This window comes from Morone saxatilis, unplaced genomic scaffold (genome assembly GCF_004916995.1).
Source record: "Morone saxatilis isolate NCDOM2014 unplaced genomic scaffold, NCSU_SB_2.0 Contig16, whole genome shotgun sequence".
Classification (NCBI taxonomy): domain Eukaryota; kingdom Metazoa; phylum Chordata; class Actinopteri; family Moronidae; genus Morone; species Morone saxatilis.
Window position 1 is genome coordinate 7516543 of NW_023339718.1, and position 20692 is coordinate 7537234.

Genomic DNA, 20692 nt, shown 5'->3' on the forward strand with positions numbered 1-20692 from the left:
ATTATTATTATTATTATTAAAGATCTGTGGAACGGTCAGCCTCACCTGGCTTGATGCTATTAGATAATCTCTGTCCTCAGTGGAGAAGTGTTTCACATCCAGAGCTTCAACACCTAAGGTTTGCTCCTATAAAGAAATCAGTGATAAATAATGCAGTAATGTAAACCAAACCCTGATAGTAATGATTGGGTTTATACTTACCAATGTGACATTGAGGTCCTTCTGCAATTTGAAGATGCTGAGGTTGGCAGCAGGGGAGAAGGGAGGGCCACTATGTGTGATGCCTATGTAGGTAGAACCATTCACCGCAAACCCAACACAAGAGCTTGGGTCCTGAATCCTAACAGACTGTAATGACCAAAAGACAGAGAGATTTGTATACTAACAATGCAATTTGCTGGAAATTAGCAAATTGTTATTTACTCTCAATTATATGTGTTTGCAGTTGGAATATCATGTGCTGGTTGAAGGACAATACTATTGTTAGCCTACCTCTACTGGCACATAAACTCCCTGCCACCGATATAAAGTGGCCAAGGTGTGAGAGGATCCAACACTGGGTCTCCTGTCCAGTCTCATAGCCAGGAAGAAAGGCCCTTCTAGAATGGAGCACCAAGCAGAGGTGGGGTTGTCCTCAAAGCTCTGGTATACACCCATCACTGAGAGGTGACCCTCTGGAAGAAAAAAGGAAAAAAAAACAAGAATCTTAATTGCATTTGTCATTAGAAGGAAAGGCGTAGTAAAGAAACAACAGAAGAAAAGAGGGGAATTTATGAGGGTTGGGGTGACTTCGAATTAAAACATTTATTGGTCTCACCAGAAGCAATAGCTGTGTCAGACTGAGTCTCCCATTCCACACTGACAGCTGACTCCAGACCATTACTGCGAGACACGGTGAGGAAGACTGTTCTGCCACCTTCTTCTGCAACCACTTCTGTGTTAGTTCTGTACAGAAAACATATAGTTTTCGCATGAGTATGGTTGTGTGCTCCATTGTGTATTTATACACACTTTCACAACTACACATGCATATAACCTTATGCACTGCAAGTGCTTATGATATTCAAGACTTTTTGGTGCAACTGTATTGAGACCTGTTAATAGTAGGTCCAATGCGGAACAGGCCAGAAGGAGCCAAGTTCTCCAGGACAGTGACGAGAGTCTGCAGTTGGTCACCCAGACGTGCACCTCCTGTTGGGTTGGACAGCGTCACTGTGAAAGTTTCATTTGCTTCAGGCTCAGCATCAAGTAATGCCCGGATTTGCAGCATCTGAAACAACAAAGTAAATAAAAAATGTATATAAAAAAACACTTATTTTAATATATATTTTAATTAACATTTAAAACAAGTAAATACTGACTAGTGAATGTTCTAAAAATTTTAAAGCTTTGGGAACAAAACAAGAGACTTTGGACTTTCACTCACCTTAAATCTGACTCCATCCTCCAGTACCACAAACCCTTGTGCTGGCTTCAAATCGCCCTCTGCCAGACTGCCGTTGGCATCTGTGATGGCAAACTGAACAGTTACTGTGCCAAATGTGCCTTCCTCAGGGTTGCGAACCAAGAAGAGGGTGGCCACACTCTGACTCAGCCCCGACATAGACGTGGGCTCCCTCAATAAGAAATGCTCGCTGGTGTTAAAGGAAATGACACCATGCCCATCATCACTGGCCAGGATATTCACGGTTGCTATAAAAAAACATGAAGATGTAGTTTAGGAAAATAATATCATAGTTACGGTAGATGAGAATAAATTAGCAATCATTTTTATAAACGTAACAGAAATTTTGTAATAATCAATTCAATTCAATTCAAACTTCAAACTTTTTTATCACACATGTTCTTAGTTGATCTAACTCCTAACCCTCTAAACCCACATTTTTTTGTACATTGTAGCTGAATATGCTCTGGAAGCTTATGTTCCATCGCTTATGCTGTTTGATTCAGAAATTTCAAAAATTCTATTGTTTTATATATTTGATCTACCTGTGGTATTGATGCCAAGCTCCAGCCCAGGAGAAGGTTTGGACAGGATGAGTTGGAATCTCTCAGCTCCTTCTGGAATGGCGTCATCAATGATCTGCACGTCTACAAACTTATGCCTTTCGCCATCAACAAAATGGAGCATCTGGATGGACAGAGCGGTTTTCAGTTTAAAAACGTCTTGCTACTACATGTCTGTCAAGACTCCCATTCATCTAGATCATGGTATATACAGAGTAATGATGCATGCATCAGCTCTGAGTTCATCCAAATCCATATACATGCATAAATTATCCACCCATCACCCACCAGGAATTATTTATTAAGCTGTGCATGGACATTTCACTCTACCTATACTGATCACTGTAAGATATACTGTCTTCTAAATTATGTCAAGTAGCGCAAGCTGAATGATTAGAGAAGCTATTTTCAGTCATTTTAAATATTAATATTAATTAATTTCCATACACACAGTAATGTCACTGGGACAAATATCGTGGGACATTTAGGCAGCAAAGCTAAAAACTGCAGTTATAAACTTGACAGAACAGAGGAAACTCTCCTTACACCAAACAATTTCACTGTATGAACCTGGACTGTGTGTTTTTGGATGTGTAGACAAACAGAACATTAGTTAACATAGATTTAGATTAACAGGAGATTTAAATAATCAATAAAGATGCTGCTGTGCCTCCTGTGTAAATGTGCACAGTGGCTAACTTAATTGGTCGACACTTCACCCCATTTCAATCTGCTTTTAATCAGAATGTTAATTTTTATAATCCAATCCAACTGATCCGCGGATTAACCGCAGTGTGGTTTTAACTAAAGTCCAGTTGCCCTTGACGTAGACCCTCTGGATATGCTCCTAAAAGTATTATATGATGTGCTGTGTAATGTGTGGGTCTGTGATTTTGTGTGTAATGTTTGAATGCTGTGTATGGTTTACCGTTTCACTGGTATTGTAGTCCAATCCCTGTTGAGCTTCCAGGTTCTGAGCATAGAAGAAAAGAGAGACATTTCCATATGTCCCCTTGTTCCTATAGGCTACTAGAGTCATTGTCCCTATTGTTTCATTCACTTCAAACCTGCAAACCAGAACATATTTGGACAAGAAAAACCTTTTATTTATAGCATGTGAAAATCAGTACAAGAAATGTGTTATTTGTGAGTGCATTTCTTACATGGTGTTTGTCCATTCAATGACTCCTCTGATTCCATCATTAGCAGCAATGGTAACCTCTGCTACCAAACCCTGGGTGTCTATGGAAAGGACAACATATGATAACTTTAAGACTGTCAATTGTTTATAATGACTATAGTAAACGGTTTAGCATTAACATCAGGGCTGAAACTACAGTGCAAGCCAAGCACCAACAGCAAGAGGGAACTGTAGAGGATCTAACTTCCGTCATGGCACATTTGAGCGAAGGATTACAGCTAAGAAGCGTCTCCTGTAAGTGGCTTGGGAGGCTGAGAAGCCAAGTCTTTTGGGTGGACTGATTTATGACCCCCTGAATAGTTCTCCCATTCACTCTATGGCCAAGACACTGGGAGGCCAGCTACGGGTTTAGCTTGGCTTTCTCTCTCCTCACCACACAGTGCTACTCGGCTCCCACCAAATCCCCAGGCTTCCTCAATCATGGAAAGCATCAATCTCACCATCCAAGCCACATAATGACTGCTGCCAAAAGAGCGGCCGTGTGTTTACTGTACGTCTCCATGCAGAAGGCTGATAGTATTCTGGGAGCCTCCAAGAGCTGCTCTGCCTGTAGTGTTCTGTCTACTCATCACTTTCTAAAGTTACTCATTCATAAAGTGGACTGTGGTTTGGATTATGCAAAGGCAGTAGCTGTAACTACCAAGCTCTGTCATGGTGCATTTTGACAGTCAACTACAATGTTGTAGTTTAATGTACCATACAGGAATATTGCACATCAAACTATACGCCATTTTAGCCAAAGCTTGTGGAAGGTACAGAATGTATTTTACCTGGCAGTGTGCAATACGCAACCTCTACTCATCAAACAGTGGTGAGAAATTATGGAAGGAAAAGAAGGAGAGTGATTTCATAAAATTACAAATTCTATAAAAAATGCAAGATACATGGGAAAAAAGTATGAGAAACAGAGAGAAACAATAACGAAAATCAACCAAGAATATTACCTGTAATTTGACACTGTAATAGCACAACTGTCTATAATGGCCAAAGGTGATGAAAGAACTTCAGTAACAATTATAACCAGTAACAGATCAACTCTGAGCTGCTAAATTGCTCCATACCTAGCTGGGGAACAGTGGCGAGGGTTGTGATGAGAACTGCTGATGTTATGTTGACCAGGAAGAACTCCTGCAACTCTGGGATGTCGTCCTAATAAAACAGATGAAAATCAAAAGCTTTAAATTCCACATTCCACTAAAAGAGAATAAGAACTTTATTTTTATTTTCATTTTGTTTAAACAAGTTAACACTGCAACTGCACAAATTATGCATTTGTACCTTATAACAATCAGAAAGAAGTAAAAAAAATAAATGACAAAGCACTGTGAAAAGATAAATTATGCCACAATGGTCTTCTCTGACCTATTATCTGATCTATCAAGTTTGATGGACAGACAGAATGGAAGACTTTACCTCCAATATGGTGACAGGAATGGCGACAGAAGTCTGACCATCCTGAAGGATTACAGAACCAGTACCAGAGATGAAATCTTGTCCTGGGTCAGCAAGAGCACCCTCTACCTGGGACAGGTCTTGTAAAGAACCTCTTATAACCTCATAGGTGATATTCACCGCTCCTGTGCACAAATGTTTAGGAATAGTATCAGTTACAAGGTAAAGGATTAACAAACATAACAAATTGAGTGAATCAATTAAAAGCAAACACGCTGACCTGAGGATCCAAACTCTCTATTGACGTAGATGTTTACAGTTCGGTCCCGTTCCTCTGCTGTCACCCTTAGGGATGACGGGGCGATGGTCAGCACTCCATAAGGCTCATCGCTGGTGTCCACAGTAAGCACCGCCTCACTGCCCTGAACATCCAGGGCGGCATGGCCTGTCACCACAACACCTGTGTGGAAGTCAGAGGAATGTTAAACTGTGTAAGAATTCTGACAAGGTTTTTTTTTAGGTATTTGTAATTTCTTCACAAAGATTTCATGCACAATTATCAACTACAAAGAGAGTAAGAGCAGATGCATTACCAAAGGTTTGTATGTTGGATAAGGATACTTTGTATTCATCTTTGTCTTCTGGTGTGGCATCATCAAGGAGCTGCAGGACTATGGTGTCATTTAGTTCTCCCTGTAGGAGACACACCCAAAATACATAATTACAGCTGGAGACATCAAATTTCAGCTGTAGCCTTTAAATGTAATCTTTTCTAGTTGATTCTATAGGCTCTGAGGTTGGTACCTTCAACCACCCTCACAGGGGAACAACAATAATGTGCCAAAGTCTGCATCCCAATACTGTTCAATAAATGTGTTTAAATATGACCCCACAATAAAATGTTCAGTGATCTCCATTGAGTATTTACCTCAGTAAAGAAAAGTGTTCCTGAGGTTTGGGTGAAGGTCCGGGGTACTCGGGGCCCTTGTACAGTCCAGTCCACAGTGACATTACCCAGACCAGGAGCTGTTCTCAACACTAATAAGGACAGCCTCTCACCTGTGATATGACATATAATACAGTCAGTCCTAACACTTAATGCAAAGGCAAGAGTAATATATAGTATTGGACCTAATTTTACCCTATTTCTTGGTTGACAATGTGTGAGTAAGTTTTATGCAATGGAATGGAATCAGAAGACTCAGAAGAAGATCCATTATGAATACATAAGCCCATCAGTCACCAATGTGAATTTGCAGATGACCATTGTCCAAGTTCAAATATAGGCTTGTAAAGATAGATACATATATAGACTTCTAATGTGAATGACTTTTCCTATACTGGAAATGCCACTTGAGGCAACTCAAGGTCTGTAATTGTATGGATTCTACTTAGCGAGACAACCACTCATGCATACCTAATTTCAATATAATGACAGACAACCACAGGGCCCACCTGTTGCATGCTGCCAGTGCATTCCCCTATGCTTTCACTCATACATAATTAGAAGACATCTCTAGTAACACGGACAGTTGAAAGGGTTTAGATTGCCAAGTATGGGGGTGATGATGTGCTTATACATATGTACTATAGAGTGAATATCTAAACACATGCACATATCATCAAAAAATAGGTACCCACCTTCTCTGGCGATGACAGAACGTGAGGCTGGATGGAATCCTATTATACCAGCCACATTATCATTAGCCAGTATCACTATGGTTACAGTGTCAGAGCTGGGCAGGATTCGACTTCCTCCCTCCGTATTAACAAGACCGATCATGAGATTCTCGTTGTCCTCTGGCTCAGTATCATCTCTGATTACTATCTGTATTGTCTTCTTCAGCTCACCTGTAGGCAAAGGGGATAAAGCATGTGCAATACTGGTTAAGTGGCCAGAACCTGCTAATGTTCTTTTAATTCTCCTCACTATTATATATATTGAAAGCAAACGCCTTTAAATGTCATGTCTAGAACCCAAAGATACACTGGACCAATAAGAACTGTTTAATTTGATTCTGAGATGTTGGTAATATATCATTCTTGTCTGATCCACATACCATCAAAGACCAGAGTCCCCCCAGTCCCAGTGAAGTCAGCATTTGGTGTGGCCTTTCCTCCAACAAATCTCCACTCTACGGAGACAGTGCCCAGATTCCCTCCTCTCCTCTCTATAACAAGGGGCACCACGACTGTTGGCTCTTCTCGAACCTCTAGATAGAGCCCGTTGTTAGTCGTGTTGGGATTGAGACTGTATATCAAAAACACGCCAAATGCATCTCCATTCATCCCTATAGTGACAACAGCTTTGTCTGGCTGGCCAATCGAGGGCAGGTTCTTCGGAGCCACAGTCAGATTTATCAGCTCTACCTTGAAACGATAAATGGCAAAATGTTTTATTTGTTACACAGCTTACCTTAAACCTCAGTTGACAGCTAAAAAAGAATGAACGTAAGACATAAATAACACAGGGCAATATGTATGTGATTGGGTTTTACCTTTAAGATCTGTATGGAGAAGCTCTCATCCATTTCAGGGAATTTATCAGTCAAAATTGGGACTGTGAGGTTGGCGACCCCTGACCCAGCGTCCATGAAGGCACTTTGAGCTGTCACAGGCATGTAATCACTCCCTGCCACAGCCTGGGAACTGAACAGGACAGCAGCTGCAGTGACATTTTTTACATAAGTCATAACCTGAGATTTGGAGGTCAGCTGGTCCGCCCCTGAAGTCACCCAAGTGCAAGACGGTGGGGTCACCCCAGATGACAGAGAGAAGGCCTGGCAAGCATGCTCTCTCAGACAAGCTGCAGCACATGCAGCCAGCGGGTTGCCCTGACCAGTGATGTTAACTGTCCTAAGTGGGGCAGTGGATGGAACGCCTGGTTTTGGAAGGTCATAGTACATTAGCAGGTTCTGGCCATCAGCGTGAGCCAAGCCAACAACGTCAATCTCAGAAGTGCTGTACATGATCTCCAAGCGACCAAAGTGACCGCCTCTGGAATAAAGGCAATAAGGACGGTAAAGAGGGTTTAATGTGAGTAGGAGTAGGTACACAAAAAGCTTTAAATAAAACCATTATTCCAGAAGAAAACAATAATTTAAAGTACCTCCTGCGGACAGTAATATTGGCTCCATAAACTCCCTCCAGTGGCTCCTGAATGCGGTAAACAGACTGTTGAAAGTAGACTGTTCCATATGGGTTGTCATTGGCAGGCACTATTATGTTAACAGAGGTATGAGCTCCAAGGTTTCCTCCATTACTGGCACCAGTAAGCTCCACCTTAATTATCTAGAAAAGACACAGAGAGTGTAATACAAATTGCAACTAAAATGATGGAAAATATTTCAAAGAATGTATCATTTCACATAATTCACAAAGGCATTTTCACTGTCAATGTCTTACCTCTGTGATTTCTGGTACATCGTCAGCTAAAATCTCCACTCGCAGTGTCTTCATGGTCTCTCCAGGAGCAAATCTCACCTCTCCCGATGTGGGTCTGATGTCCCCCACTGCTAGTTCACCATTGACAGTGGCCTGCCATTGGACTACCACTGTGCCAATAGTACCAGCATTACGCACTATAGGCAACGTGACCTCAATGGAGTTAGATCCTGGTTCCTCTATGGTAACTGGAACAGCTTGGAAGACTGGGTAGAAATACAGTAAAGTAAAAAATGTATCTTATCGTAGCTTATCAATGACAAAATAAGATGAATAGATTGAAACATCATTATCATGGATAATGCCTACTAACCAAAGGCACCGAACGGGTCATCAGAAGGCAGTATGGTGATGATGGCACGTGTGAGCTCCCCCAAGAGAGCTCCTCCGGTGGTTTGGTTGATCAGCTCGATGAGAAAGGTCTCCTCCAGCTCAGGGACCATATCATTGATGACATAGACGGGTACAGATTTACTGGACTCTCCCTCTAGGAGGACCACATCAGTGGAGGCTACGCTGTAGTCTTCACCTATAGGATTACACACATGCACATACATACATGGTCTGTCTGCCCACACATAAATCATAGAGAGAAAAATGTAAATCTATACTCGTGCAAAACACTTACTGACTCTGGCGGTCAAAGGCACTGCTCTGAACTTGACAGAAACGTCAGCAAAAATCCCACCAACACGTGTAACATTTATTATGGGCCCAACGTAATGCTCAGCTACACTGACAGCAGAAGCCGACAGCTGGAGGACTCCAAAAGCATTGTCGCTGGCCTCCACTATCACCTGGGCTACAATGTCAGTGCTGGAGCCCAGAGAAGGGGAATTGGAAACTGGAAGGAACAGTAAGAGTTTAGTGTGGTATGGTTAAAGTATCACTATATATCACTTCAATGATTTTTTTTTAAGGTAAAAATCTCCCAGGAGAGTCAGTATCTTACTGAGCCTCTTCTGCTCTCCTTTGATGAGTTGAACGCTGATCAACTTCACAAACACTGACTCATCTCTTTCTGGATCCTCATCATCCAGCACTTGGAGGGTGATGCTTGCTTCATTCTGATTGGCCAAGAACACAACAGAATTCAAGAGGGGAACAAAGTCCCGCCCCTCAGTTGCTCGGCCAACCCCGGGGGTCCTGTAAGGTTCTGGCTGTGCCTCATTTAGTGTCCCATATGTGACTCGCACCTAAACAAAGAAAATCATATAATTTAAACATCCATCTACCACATGTGGGAATATTTCATTCTGGTTTATTTATGTATTAAAAATGAAAGAACAGAATCGAAGGTGGCTTTAATTTCTATACTTCCTATTAACTTTATAAACCTTATACAGTGGGACACACCTGACCCATCAGGCCTCTCTGACGCAGGATGGTGAGGGAGACAGTTGAGTCGGCTTCGGGAAGTCGGACAGACTTTGTTACATTAGCAAATACAAAAACACCATAAGGATCGTCGCTGGCCAGCACAGTCAGAGTAGCAGACGTCTGGACACCAAGACGACCATGGGAGACGTTAACCAAGGACACAGTGAAACTCTTGTCCAACTCAGGGATCTCATCCTGAGCCACATTGATGATGATGTTCTCTGATGTCTGACCTACACCAAAGGTGATGTTCCCAAACCTGCGGAGGAGCTCCCCCGCAGAGCTGGGATCAGCCTCCCAGTACACAGTTACATTAGAAAGGTCACCAAAGTCCCGATCCACCTGGGTGAGAGCAAACAGAAAACAGCATGATGATGATGAATGACACTTGACCATACGTTATATTAAAAAAAAAATCTATTTCCTTGAACCTCACTGTTTTTCTAAACTGTGTATTACACTGACCTGCAGTACCACAGAGCTGCGACCATCCTCAGGTTCTGTCCCATTAACTGACAGGGATTGAGGACTAAATTGAAAAACTCCATGGGCATCATCAGAGGCAGCGATGGTCACAGTCACGTGAGATGCAACTCCCAAGTTGGCTACACACAAAATACAGATGACCCTGTGTTACTTTTAAAATTTTGGTTGCATTTTTAAGAGTTCAGTTTGAAGTACCCAATGTTCAGAGAAGGGGGAACGGAAATGTTGCCTTTTTAATCAATCAGGCCGGTGATTTTGACAGAAATAGTCCAATAATAATACACGCCTTCTTACAACTACATGTAATATAATGGTCAAGAGCATCAGATTGAAATAGCAGCTTCACACAGTGTGGATGACAGCAGCCCAAATGTAGTGTAAAACACTGGGGTCTCTGACACTTCAAGTCAACCACTTACCCCTACTGTCTGTGAAAGGTTTGCTTGCTTTTCCCACATTACTCTCCTTGGGTACTTCTCACAGGGGTCACAATACAATGTAAATACCACATAAAGTTAAACACACATGCACATGCACACACAGGGGTGATTTTTTTGTGTATTATGCCTGAGTAAATTCATATCTGAGTTAGATCAACAATTCCAATTCATCCTAGAATTTCAGTAACTGGTTTCAGAGAAAAGTTTCCCAGCGATTATAGTCGAAATAGATTTACATAATTCTATCCAACCAGCCAAAAAATATTATTCTGAAAGAAACAAAATAATAAACACTCCACTTGATCTCTAATATAACTTCACTTTGAGATATGTAACCTTAGGGAGTGACAAATTATCTGGGTGTGGGGGTGAAGGAACGAGACAAAAGGCAGTTTGGGGAGTAAAGGAGGGGGATACTTACCATGGTGGTGATAGGATGGAAGGAGGAAGTCAGTGTCACTCTCCCCACTACCACTTCCTTCACTACGCAGAAACTGATCCACTGATGGATCACACACGAGGATCAAACAAGTGTCACACCAGGTTAGAATCACACCAGAAGAGATCGAAGGGCAAATTGGGAAGAAGGGTAGGTAGGTAGCCATGTAGGTAGGTGGGTATGGGGAAGCACACAGGAGCACGGCACACAAAAACAGTAGGGCAGAATACAGCGTCAGTTCAGCTCTAAGACAGGTTTCTAATGAAAACGAACTGAATAATAAACTGTGGAAAGTAATTCAAGGGCTCAAATTGTGACTTTTACAATCATGATTTTGTCCTCAAATGTCTCACCTCCTCCTTCAGCATTGTAGAGCTCCACTCTAAAAATCTTGTCCAGCTCAGGGACAGGATTGTCTACGATCGTCACAGTGATGAACTTTAACCTCTCCCCTGGAAGAAAGTCCAGCATGCCCTCTGAGTCCTGTCGGTGGAACACAGAGAAAGAGGAAAAATGTATTTTCTCTTCATCTGCTTCTTAGTTTATCGATACATCATCCGGACGTATACATCAATAAGATTTAAGACTTTACTGGAAACTAACCTCATAGTCTTCAGGGCTGGACGCTGTGAAGGGGGTTGTCCTGTATCCTACCATGACCCTTCCCAAAAGGCCCTGGGCCCTGGCTACCAGCAGACGGACTTGTCCATCTTCCTCATTAACAGTTACGTGGGCAGGTTCTAACGCTGGAGAGATCAATCCCTCCACTGGAGGGCTGAGTTGGAACTGTAGCAGGCCTAGATTAGGGAAGGGTGTGTGTGAAAGGAAGAAGGGGAAAATGTGATGAGAAGGAGGGGAAAGGTGTGATGGAAGTAGGAGGGCAGGGAGTGGAGGAGCAATAATGTACATAAGAGGGAGAAGGAGAGAGAAAATGTTACTTGTATTTAGCTCATCCAATAAGCCACTTGTCAGAACATAATCTAATAAATGTGGATCGCATATTGCTAAAAATAGCAACACTGAAAGTTTAACAGTACTGTGGGCATGTGGGTAAATACCATAGGGATGGTCACTAGCTCTGACAGTGACAGTGTTAACAGAGTTATTTGGGTCGATGCTTGCACCACTGGTGGGGGTGGAGCCTGGCTTCCCGTCACCGGACTCTGCTGACACCAGTGTGATCTGAAATGACTCTGCCAGCTCTGGGAGGTTATCATCTGACACCAACAGGTTGAGTACCTAACAGAAAGATGTTAATATGAATATAATAAAGTTAATAATATTACAATTTGTTTGGTAAAACAAGGTCATAGTGTCTACGTTGTGTGCCACAAGCTTAAAGTATGAGCTTAAGCATCACCAACACCTGTTGACTAATCGATAAATTGACAAATAACCAACCACTAGGTGGGGCTGGTTGTCTAAAAACATTGCATTTTGCTGAGTACAAAACACTGCAGTTTAAAAGTATTTATTTTAAACCAATATGCCAATGTGTAAATACAATGCACACTGTGTATATCTCACTTGTTTTTATCCTCTGTGCTCTATGTGATCCTGGATTTAATCAGAGGGGTTTTCCCCAGCTCATATAAGATCACGTTAATACAGGTCCAACCACTGAGTCACTCTGACACATACAGTACACACACCTCAGAGCGCTGTCCGGGCATGAAAAGCACAGCTCCAGTGGCATTAACAAAATCCTGATGGGCTGGCATCTCACTGTCCAAGCTATCCAGTTGGGTAACACTGTAGTTGACATAAACGTGGTCCAGAGATCCGCGCATACGCTCAATCACACAAGAGATAGTAGAGCCCTCATCAGTGGTCTATAAGGACAAACAAGGGAATAAAAACATCAATTCATTCTTAACCACTGAGAGAAATGATTAATATTGAATGCATCCAACTATAGTAATTTATTAATTTAGTATAATGGATAAATTAACTAGTCTTACTAATTCCAGCTCAGTAATAATGTGATTTAGAGAGGAAGCACCTGATAGCCCACATGCCTCCACGTCTATTTATCCCCAAAGGATCAAGGATATAAAGAAGAGCCGCTAGTTCTGATGGAATGCCATCCCCAGCCTTGCCACCTGTTGTGCTGATAGAAACTAGGAACTAGATCTCCCGTTTCCAGTGCTGGAACTCCTGATCCACTTCTGCAGGAATGCTCTGACTGGCAGGCTGGCTGCAGCCTCGCCAGCTGTCGCTCTACCTGAGAGGGGCCAACATGAGAGCCCACGCATCCAATCTCACTAAAAACGGAGAGCATGCTCTCCTTGCAGCCAGGCATGAAGACTGATGAAATATGCAGCAGGACAGGGACTGACAAACCAGTCGGTTTTCATTACATGTGTTACTATGTATATGTTTTCTCCGTGGATGCAACTAAGTGATGACACTGACAGATGCAACTGTAATAGTGGCCATGTAGACTCAGGCTAAGTCAGGAGATTATTAGTGTCTTTTATAATCGGTTTGGTTTACATTTCTGCAGTGTTTGTGAGGTGCTTATAGATGCTCATAGCAGCACTGTGCACTTACATCAGGTATGCAGGGACCGGTGAATCCAAAAAGCCCATTGGCATTGTCGCTCTTCATTACTCGCAAAATAGCAGTGGGTCTGGGGAAAGGGAGGCGGGCTCCACCCTGAACTGCCACCAACTGTAGATAGAAAACCTCCTCTCCCTCTTCCTCATTATCATCCCTGACCTCCACCACAAATGACTTCTGCCTCTCGTCCGGCCGGTACCGCAGGTAACCTGAGATGTTACGCAGGTCTGTTTTAGCAGGCTGGGTGTGAAGCTCGTGGATGTGGCTGCGGTTCAGCTTAGTCCTGTACAAGCGAACATCCTGGAGAAGGCCCGTGTACCGCTGTTCGCCCTCAGGATTTGACCCAATAAATACTGACGCAGGTCCTGAAGTTAAATACACAGAAAAAAACAGTGCAATATTTAATATATAGAGACAAAAAATAATGTATGTTTAAGACTGGGATTGGTTAAATACACAAGTAAAATCACACTAATTTCCTCAAACACAATTTACAGGACAGGAAATTACAGATATGTTGGAAAAAAAGGAAATATTGACACTAGAGTAGATTAATGTGGTACTGGGTTACAAACTGCTATCTAACACACACATCCACACCCACAGCTATCATACGTTCTAATTCATTAACTGTGAATGTAAATAGTGTAACTCATATTTGCTTTATTCTGTTCCCTACATGTCAAACAATATCAGTTTGTGCTGTACCTTTGGAGGCTTCAAAGCTGCTGTGCCCATTACATGGTTTTAAAAAAACAAAACAGATTTTATCTTTCTTAATTCATTAAACTGGAAGATAATGGTCACCAAGTCTTAACTCTTGCATTGTTTCCATGATTTAAAGGTCACAGACTGACAAATTCGTTTAATAAAATTACACTAGCACATGTATTTTGATTTGATATAATTTAATTCAAACTCAAAATCTATAATTGGCAATATTGGCAAATCCATTGCATCATTTTCACACTGATTATTGAGGCTATCTGTGGTATTATAAAAACAAGGGCCATATAATCATATTATTGTTAATGGTGGAACACATTTGGTTGCTATGTTGGAGTGTATTAGGACCACAAACAGAGTCTTGATTAAGGCCACCAAATGCCTAGGTCCAGCTCTTTGTCATTACTCATTTATATACTTACACCTCTCGTGCCTATCGCTTTCTCTATTTATACAAAATGGGAGAAATGCAGGAAATCTGCCACACTGAGCAAGTACAAAGCCCTGACACAAAGGAATCCCTCTGTGGGTTGAGTTACCAGTAGCAGACAATAACACATGACATGATTGATGATTATGTATACATCTACTGTGATTGAAGTTAGCCAAAGAGCCATCAGAATATTTTCTCTCTGAGAGCTTTTGGTCCAATAGAGGCTGTGATTATTGTCTCCATTAATTAGAGAGAAAAGGAAGAAAAGAAGATGCCGACTGATTCCCTTTAGCAGTAACAATATCCAGCAGTGCTGAGGCTAAGTGGTCACTCAAGCATTGCAGAGTCCCAGTAGTCCTGAACAATGAGCAAGTGACTGAGGTGAGTGTGTGTGTGTGTGTGTGTGTGTGTGTGAGAGAGAGAGGGTGTGCATGCATTGTGTATGTAAGAAGTTAAGACTTGTTGTCATTCCCTATGTGAACAATGAGAGAGACGCTTGAAACCTTGTCCCCAGACTGTCACGCATGCAAACTCACAAAAGCCGGTTCACAAATTCATACATAGACCGCCAATGACATCATCATTACACAGACATGAGAATGGTATTTGTGCCTATCTGTCACTGACCATGGTGCTGAGACAGCAGTAAACAAAAGGTCTGGGCTTATAGGACAAGAATGAATATTGGAAAGTTATAGTAGACCTTTTCATGAAATAGTAGGGTAAACACGAGTGCTACCAATGATCCTAATTAAGGTTTTGTTGGTGCTGCTGTGAAAAAGTTCAATTTGTTAAAAGATTATTAAACAAAATGTATTTAACACTGTAAGAATTATAAAGAGCAACTTCATCATAGCTTCACATTACAACAAACTGGTAGTGTTAAAAGACAAAACAAAAAGAGTTGTAGAGATGTTTAATCTATAAATCTATCAGCAGTATATAATAAAATTTTATAATTTGGTGTGGAGTTTTCAAAGAGCCATGAGACAACTAACAGTGGACACAGGGAACATGCTTGAAAGACATGACAACACAAATTACAACAACACACATGCCAAACACAGACAAACTGTATGGATATATAGGAGCTGCAGGCACAAGCTGAACATAACAAACTTGAACTATGCTATGTTTAAAAAATCTTAGCTCACCATCAGCGATGCCTTCTCCTTTGATGCTTTTCACTCCTCCAGGAATAGGGTTCCCATCCAGGAAGAACTCAATAATCCCATCATCAACAGTTATGATCACATGTAACCAGGCACCATTCTCTACAAATTTCTCAGCACTGGCTCGGGCCACCTGGGAACTGTTTGATCCTATCACTGTATAGTACAGCATCACTGTGACATGAGACTCATTGGTGTGGACCTTCACTCCATAATACAAGGTCCCATTCCTGGTTCCTTTGCAGACTATGAAGCCGTCAGTGTCTGGTCTGGGCACTAGCCAAGCAGAAAAGGTGAAGTTGCCAACAGCAGCAGGCCCATCCTCAGGGAAGATGGTCCCATAAGCTCCTGGAAGCCCGGAGAAAAACCACGTGTCAGTGGCTGAGTGGTGTCGCCTGGCATGGGGCCTAAGCTCAACCTCGTCTGGAAAGGAGGCTAGAAGGAGCAGGTCATCCATCAGAGGAAGGCCCTCTGGGAAGCGGCCAGTAACAATCTCCCAGGCAACGCGCACATCACCAAAAGTACCCTGCTGTCGGAGGATGGTGAAGGAAGTGACATCAGCCATATCATCCTCTGAGAGTACATCTTCAGCTACTTCTTGGTCCAGGTTGCTGTCAGCGATGGCAAAGACACCAAATGGGTCGTCATTGAAAGGGATGAGAACTGAGGCATTCAGAGAAGTCTTAGCTAGTCGTCCACCCTCCCCTGGGTAACCACCTTAAACAAAGTATGAGCAGACAAGACGTATGATTTAAATGAATCCTTCTTTGTCATTTTGTCAGGTGTAAACTCAACGATAGTAATTATTTGTTATGGCAGCTGCCACTATTCTCTAGTGATGAAGGCAACTTTTTACATTTCTCTCAAATCTGACAAATATGTCACTTTTATCTTGAACTCACCTGAGATATTAACCAGCCGGAGGACAAAGAATTCATTGAACTCTGGAAGCTTATCTGAGATGGCCTCCAGGACAATAGACTTGGTCTCCTCCCCTGTAGTGAAGGTAATAGAGCCAGATGTGTTGGTAAACTCTTGGTTTTCCTCCAGAGGAATCACTGAGTCATTGGCAAACAGCTGCCAGAAGACTGTAACGTTACCAAAATGGCCCCTTGCACGCAAGACACTGGGGCAGAAGAGAAAGGAATAGAAAGAGAATTTTTATTTTAGTAATAGAATACTTTGTATCTCCAAAATGTCAGTTTCATAGTTTTGTCAATGCATAGAAGTTGAAAAAAAGTGATAATAACAAATATATACAAAACACAAATTTTAAATCAAGATGTTTTGCACAAAAGAAACATGAATTGAAGACCTGTTCCTTACTAAAAATTATTGGTCTTGCCCTCTTCGACAGGTTTCTCTGTGGCTTCCAGGGAGAAAATCCCATTGGCATCATCGTTGGCCTCAATCACCACAGTGGCTGTGTCTGCTCCATAAACAACAGCATCACCTGTGTACACATGCATATTATGAAGTTAGATCAGGACCTATGTGTTGATGTTACATCAGTGATTTTGCAGTCTGTACCCAGACGGACAGACGGACAGATAGATAGATAGATAGATTTTTTTGGCAGTACTAAAACATTCTTTCTCATTTTTTCTCACTCACACATTCACATACCAACACACACACGTATGCTCTCCCACCTATAAATATGTGAATGCAGGTCAGAGTTTGAATCCCTGCCAAACTGCAGTGTTTGTTGCACATCTTTTGATTACATTTCCATGTTGGAAGTCTTTTTCTCCAACTTTTCTCTTGGTATACTTGGAGTTGGGGGCATACAAGTGTCAGTAGCCTTGAGCTACTCTAACAATAGAATTCACAATGAGGAGCACAGAGGGAATAGGTGGCAAAATGCATCGTCTATTTTCCACTCTGAGAGAATGGCTTTAACTGGAGTAGAAACTTGTGGTCGTAGGAGCTGTTTTAGACCACTGAACTGTGGAGTTTCAGCAGATAAAGCAAAAATGTCAAAAATATATCCTTTTTTTTTACATGTTCTGTGTGTCATCACTTGGATGTGGCGGTGTCATAATGTTGTGCTTGTAATATTATTTTCCAGAGGTATCCCATTTCAGGAACTGCTAATTTTAGAATGAAATCTATTCCATGATTGTCAGAGAGAATTGTATACGCAGCCTGCAAAAATCCTATAACTAAATTACCTTTGTAGAACTGCTTACTGACAGGAAACAATTTCTTTTTAGAAAGCATTGTTTCAGAAGCTGCTGAAAAGTAATACCTGTGATGTGGGAGTTTGAAATACTGCGGGTAGAACCCCTTAGAGTGAGAAATACATGTAAAAACCAATCTGCTCCAAAAAGATACTGTAAATGGAAACCATGTAATAACTGAGAATTACAGGAAACATTTGCAAATAATTAAGTTATACAGTAACCTGCATTACAGCTGTCTACAGCCCAGAAGTGATGGCCTAAATGAAGCACTTCAGCCAGCTCATCCCCCCTGCCATTATCATTTGAAAGCTTATGAAATTTGTTGGAAAACTCAATGAAAAAGTAAAATGTTGGTAACTGTCCAGACTGCAAAACAGCACATGCTTAGCTGAGCAGTGACAGCACATCAATTATTGTTTTTTTAATACGATATTTAAAACTGCTCTTTAGACCCGTCTTTCACCCCTTCTTGGACACCTCAAATTGTTTTTCAGCCATTCTCTAATTTACCATGCAGCCTGGTGGTAGCCATGCTGAAAAGACAGTGCATATAATTGCTGTCTTTTTCCACACATTATACCGTTGAAAGCCCTGCGGCCTTTGGGATATGCAACAGCAGGCTTTTGTAAGTGAGTTGGGAAGAGTTGAGGGGCTTGGATGAAGCACACTTTTACAAATGCCTGCTGGATACTGATTTGCATTGCACTGGCAACTTTAAGTTTGTGTGAAACACTACAAGTTTTCCATGTCAATTAAATTGCTCTGTAGGAGTGAGGGACAGCAGTGGGATGGGAGCACCAACACATATGCTATAGGTCCATGCATGCACACATGCCCCCCACCTTCCAAGAGAGGGGACCAGAGAGGGGAGAGAGAGAGAAAGAGAGAGAGAGACAGAGGAGGCGGAGGGGTGAGGAATGTGAATCACAAACCAGCAACTTCAGCTGGCAACTGGATGGCGCTCATTTGCATATCCTCATGCATCATTCATCAGCATCACTTTACCACAGCGCGAAACATTACATTTATTTTGCAAATGCTAATTTATGTTAAGCAGCTGATTTGAGAAACTTCAGAGTTGAGAAGCATAAAAGACCCTGCGACATTTATTTTCTTTTGTCTGCATGAGTGTGACTGTGTGTATGCTGGTGCCTGTATACGTGCACATAACCATCGTTCCCCTCCGGCCCTTCAACCCTGTGTGTTTGAGTGTGTGCGCGTTGTTTGGACAGCTGGTCCAGGCTTTATGTAACACAGCCACATGGCAGCTATCCTTCTGTCAGGAGTCAGTGTGATTTAAATGATGGGTCAACACATAATCACCGAGTAACTTTCTTCATCAACACATTCCTCGCAGTGGAGATAATAAAAAAATGACTGAGCTCAGAAACTCAATGAATCTTAAGCTCACTTATGACTCTATTGGCAGTGTGTTCCCAAAACCAAACACGCCATGTCGTGCAAATATCTACAAGGCTCTATACCACTATCCTAAAGGCATACAGCACTTAAAGTTCAAATGTGATTTGACTGCATCAAGCATTGGTTTTGAATGACAAATATCATTTTACAACATCAAAAATGCATCTTAAACTTTTATCCTCTCTGGTAGTTTAGGAACAATCCCTTGAAACCTGAAATATCTTAATTCCTTTGAAATGAAAGCACCACAAATATCCCTGCAGGACTCCTTGTGTTAATGTACTATGTTTTATTGCCTGAATTCTAATAATCTATTACGCTTGGATTGCTGTATATCTGCGAAGGAATCCTACATGAACAATATCTTTTCAGCAGGCCGAGGACAAAGGGAGAACTTCCACTTCTGTTCACAAGCCATTTGCTGCCACTGCTGCTGGCGGTGCAGAAAAAACACAGGTGTTGCAGCCAAAAACAAGACGGCTGTTTATTTGCCGCTTCTTGAGCTGAAGAAATGATACGCACAGCGGAGCGGTGCAGCAGTCTGTTTTTCTGAACGCTGTCATTCCTTTTTCTATCTCATTTTCCTACTCTCTTCTTCTTCTTCTTCTTCTTCTTCTCCTTCTTCTTCTTCTACACCTTATATGCCTTTGTTATTTTCCCATCTAGCTTCAGTGTGGTTTGTCTCGGTGTGGCGTGTAATTGTAGAGCGTCGTATATACCGTTTGCTTGTTTGTCCTATTCAAGTCTGAGGCTTTAAAAGGAGATTAATTGTTGATAAAACAGAATAGGGTTTAGTGATTGAATTCCCATGATGGGTAGTTGAGTTGTCCGCTTTCTCTTATGCTTGGCTGATAAACGGATCTAGTCTATTGTTGTGGGAAGACTTCTCATTATTGTCTGGATAGATTCAATGGGCTTGTGTTTGCCATGGGAGAAGAGCCTTTGTGTTAAGCAAGGAGAGCAAGGTCAGGCCCAGAATATCACTGCTTACCCCTCTATCACTTTTTATCTTTGCTCTCTCCTCTCTCAGTTATGCACACACCACTGCATGCAAAGACACATATACACACGATAGAATCATTCATACAGCCGCACTTCTTCATGTGAGAACTTGACACTGGCGGTGAGATAAACTCAAAATGACGCTGTGTGTCTGCATGTAAGGCTTGAGGTTTGGCACTGGGGATGAATGTCTTCAGAAGGTGCACATAAAGATGGAAGTACAAGGCTGTGTGTGTGTGTGTGATAAGTGTGTGGCCAGTAGGCCAAGGCTCTACCCTTGTCACAAACACTCATCACTCCACATGACTCTATTTAGTTACTAAACGTGGCTTCTGCATAATCGCCTGTGAATTCAATTCAATTCAATTCAATTTTATTTGTATAGCGCCAATTTATAACA

At 41.8% G+C, this 20692-nt stretch overlaps 1 protein-coding gene across 1 annotated transcript in view; it reads right to left on the reverse strand.

Annotated features, from left to right (window-relative positions):
- The window catches only part of adgrv1 (adhesion G protein-coupled receptor V1), a 101610-nt gene that overhangs the window by 63934 nt on the left and 16984 nt on the right, over positions 1-20692 (reverse strand). Inside the window, exons 18-50 of the mRNA XM_035659206.1 lie at positions 17009-17135; positions 16585-16808; positions 15665-16399; positions 13343-13716; positions 12442-12621; positions 11848-12028; positions 11393-11586; positions 11143-11272; positions 10772-10852; positions 9890-10029; positions 9401-9766; positions 8997-9240; positions 8673-8888; positions 8358-8573; positions 8006-8250; positions 7710-7891; positions 7099-7597; positions 6661-6970; positions 6242-6451; positions 5529-5659; positions 5194-5293; positions 4881-5060; positions 4622-4785; positions 4270-4357; positions 3171-3249; positions 2936-3074; positions 1990-2131; positions 1427-1692; positions 1095-1270; positions 818-945; positions 493-674; positions 202-348; positions 46-126 (exon numbers count right to left, since the gene is read on the reverse strand). Coding sequence (XP_035515099.1) covers positions 46-126; positions 202-348; positions 493-674; positions 818-945; positions 1095-1270; positions 1427-1692; positions 1990-2131; positions 2936-3074; positions 3171-3249; positions 4270-4357; positions 4622-4785; positions 4881-5060; positions 5194-5293; positions 5529-5659; positions 6242-6451; positions 6661-6970; positions 7099-7597; positions 7710-7891; positions 8006-8250; positions 8358-8573; positions 8673-8888; positions 8997-9240; positions 9401-9766; positions 9890-10029; positions 10772-10852; positions 11143-11272; positions 11393-11586; positions 11848-12028; positions 12442-12621; positions 13343-13716; positions 15665-16399; positions 16585-16808; positions 17009-17135 — 6857 coding nt within the window. The remainder of the gene's footprint in view (positions 1-45; positions 127-201; positions 349-492; positions 675-817; positions 946-1094; positions 1271-1426; positions 1693-1989; positions 2132-2935; positions 3075-3170; positions 3250-4269; positions 4358-4621; positions 4786-4880; positions 5061-5193; positions 5294-5528; positions 5660-6241; positions 6452-6660; positions 6971-7098; positions 7598-7709; positions 7892-8005; positions 8251-8357; positions 8574-8672; positions 8889-8996; positions 9241-9400; positions 9767-9889; positions 10030-10771; positions 10853-11142; positions 11273-11392; positions 11587-11847; positions 12029-12441; positions 12622-13342; positions 13717-15664; positions 16400-16584; positions 16809-17008; positions 17136-20692) is intronic.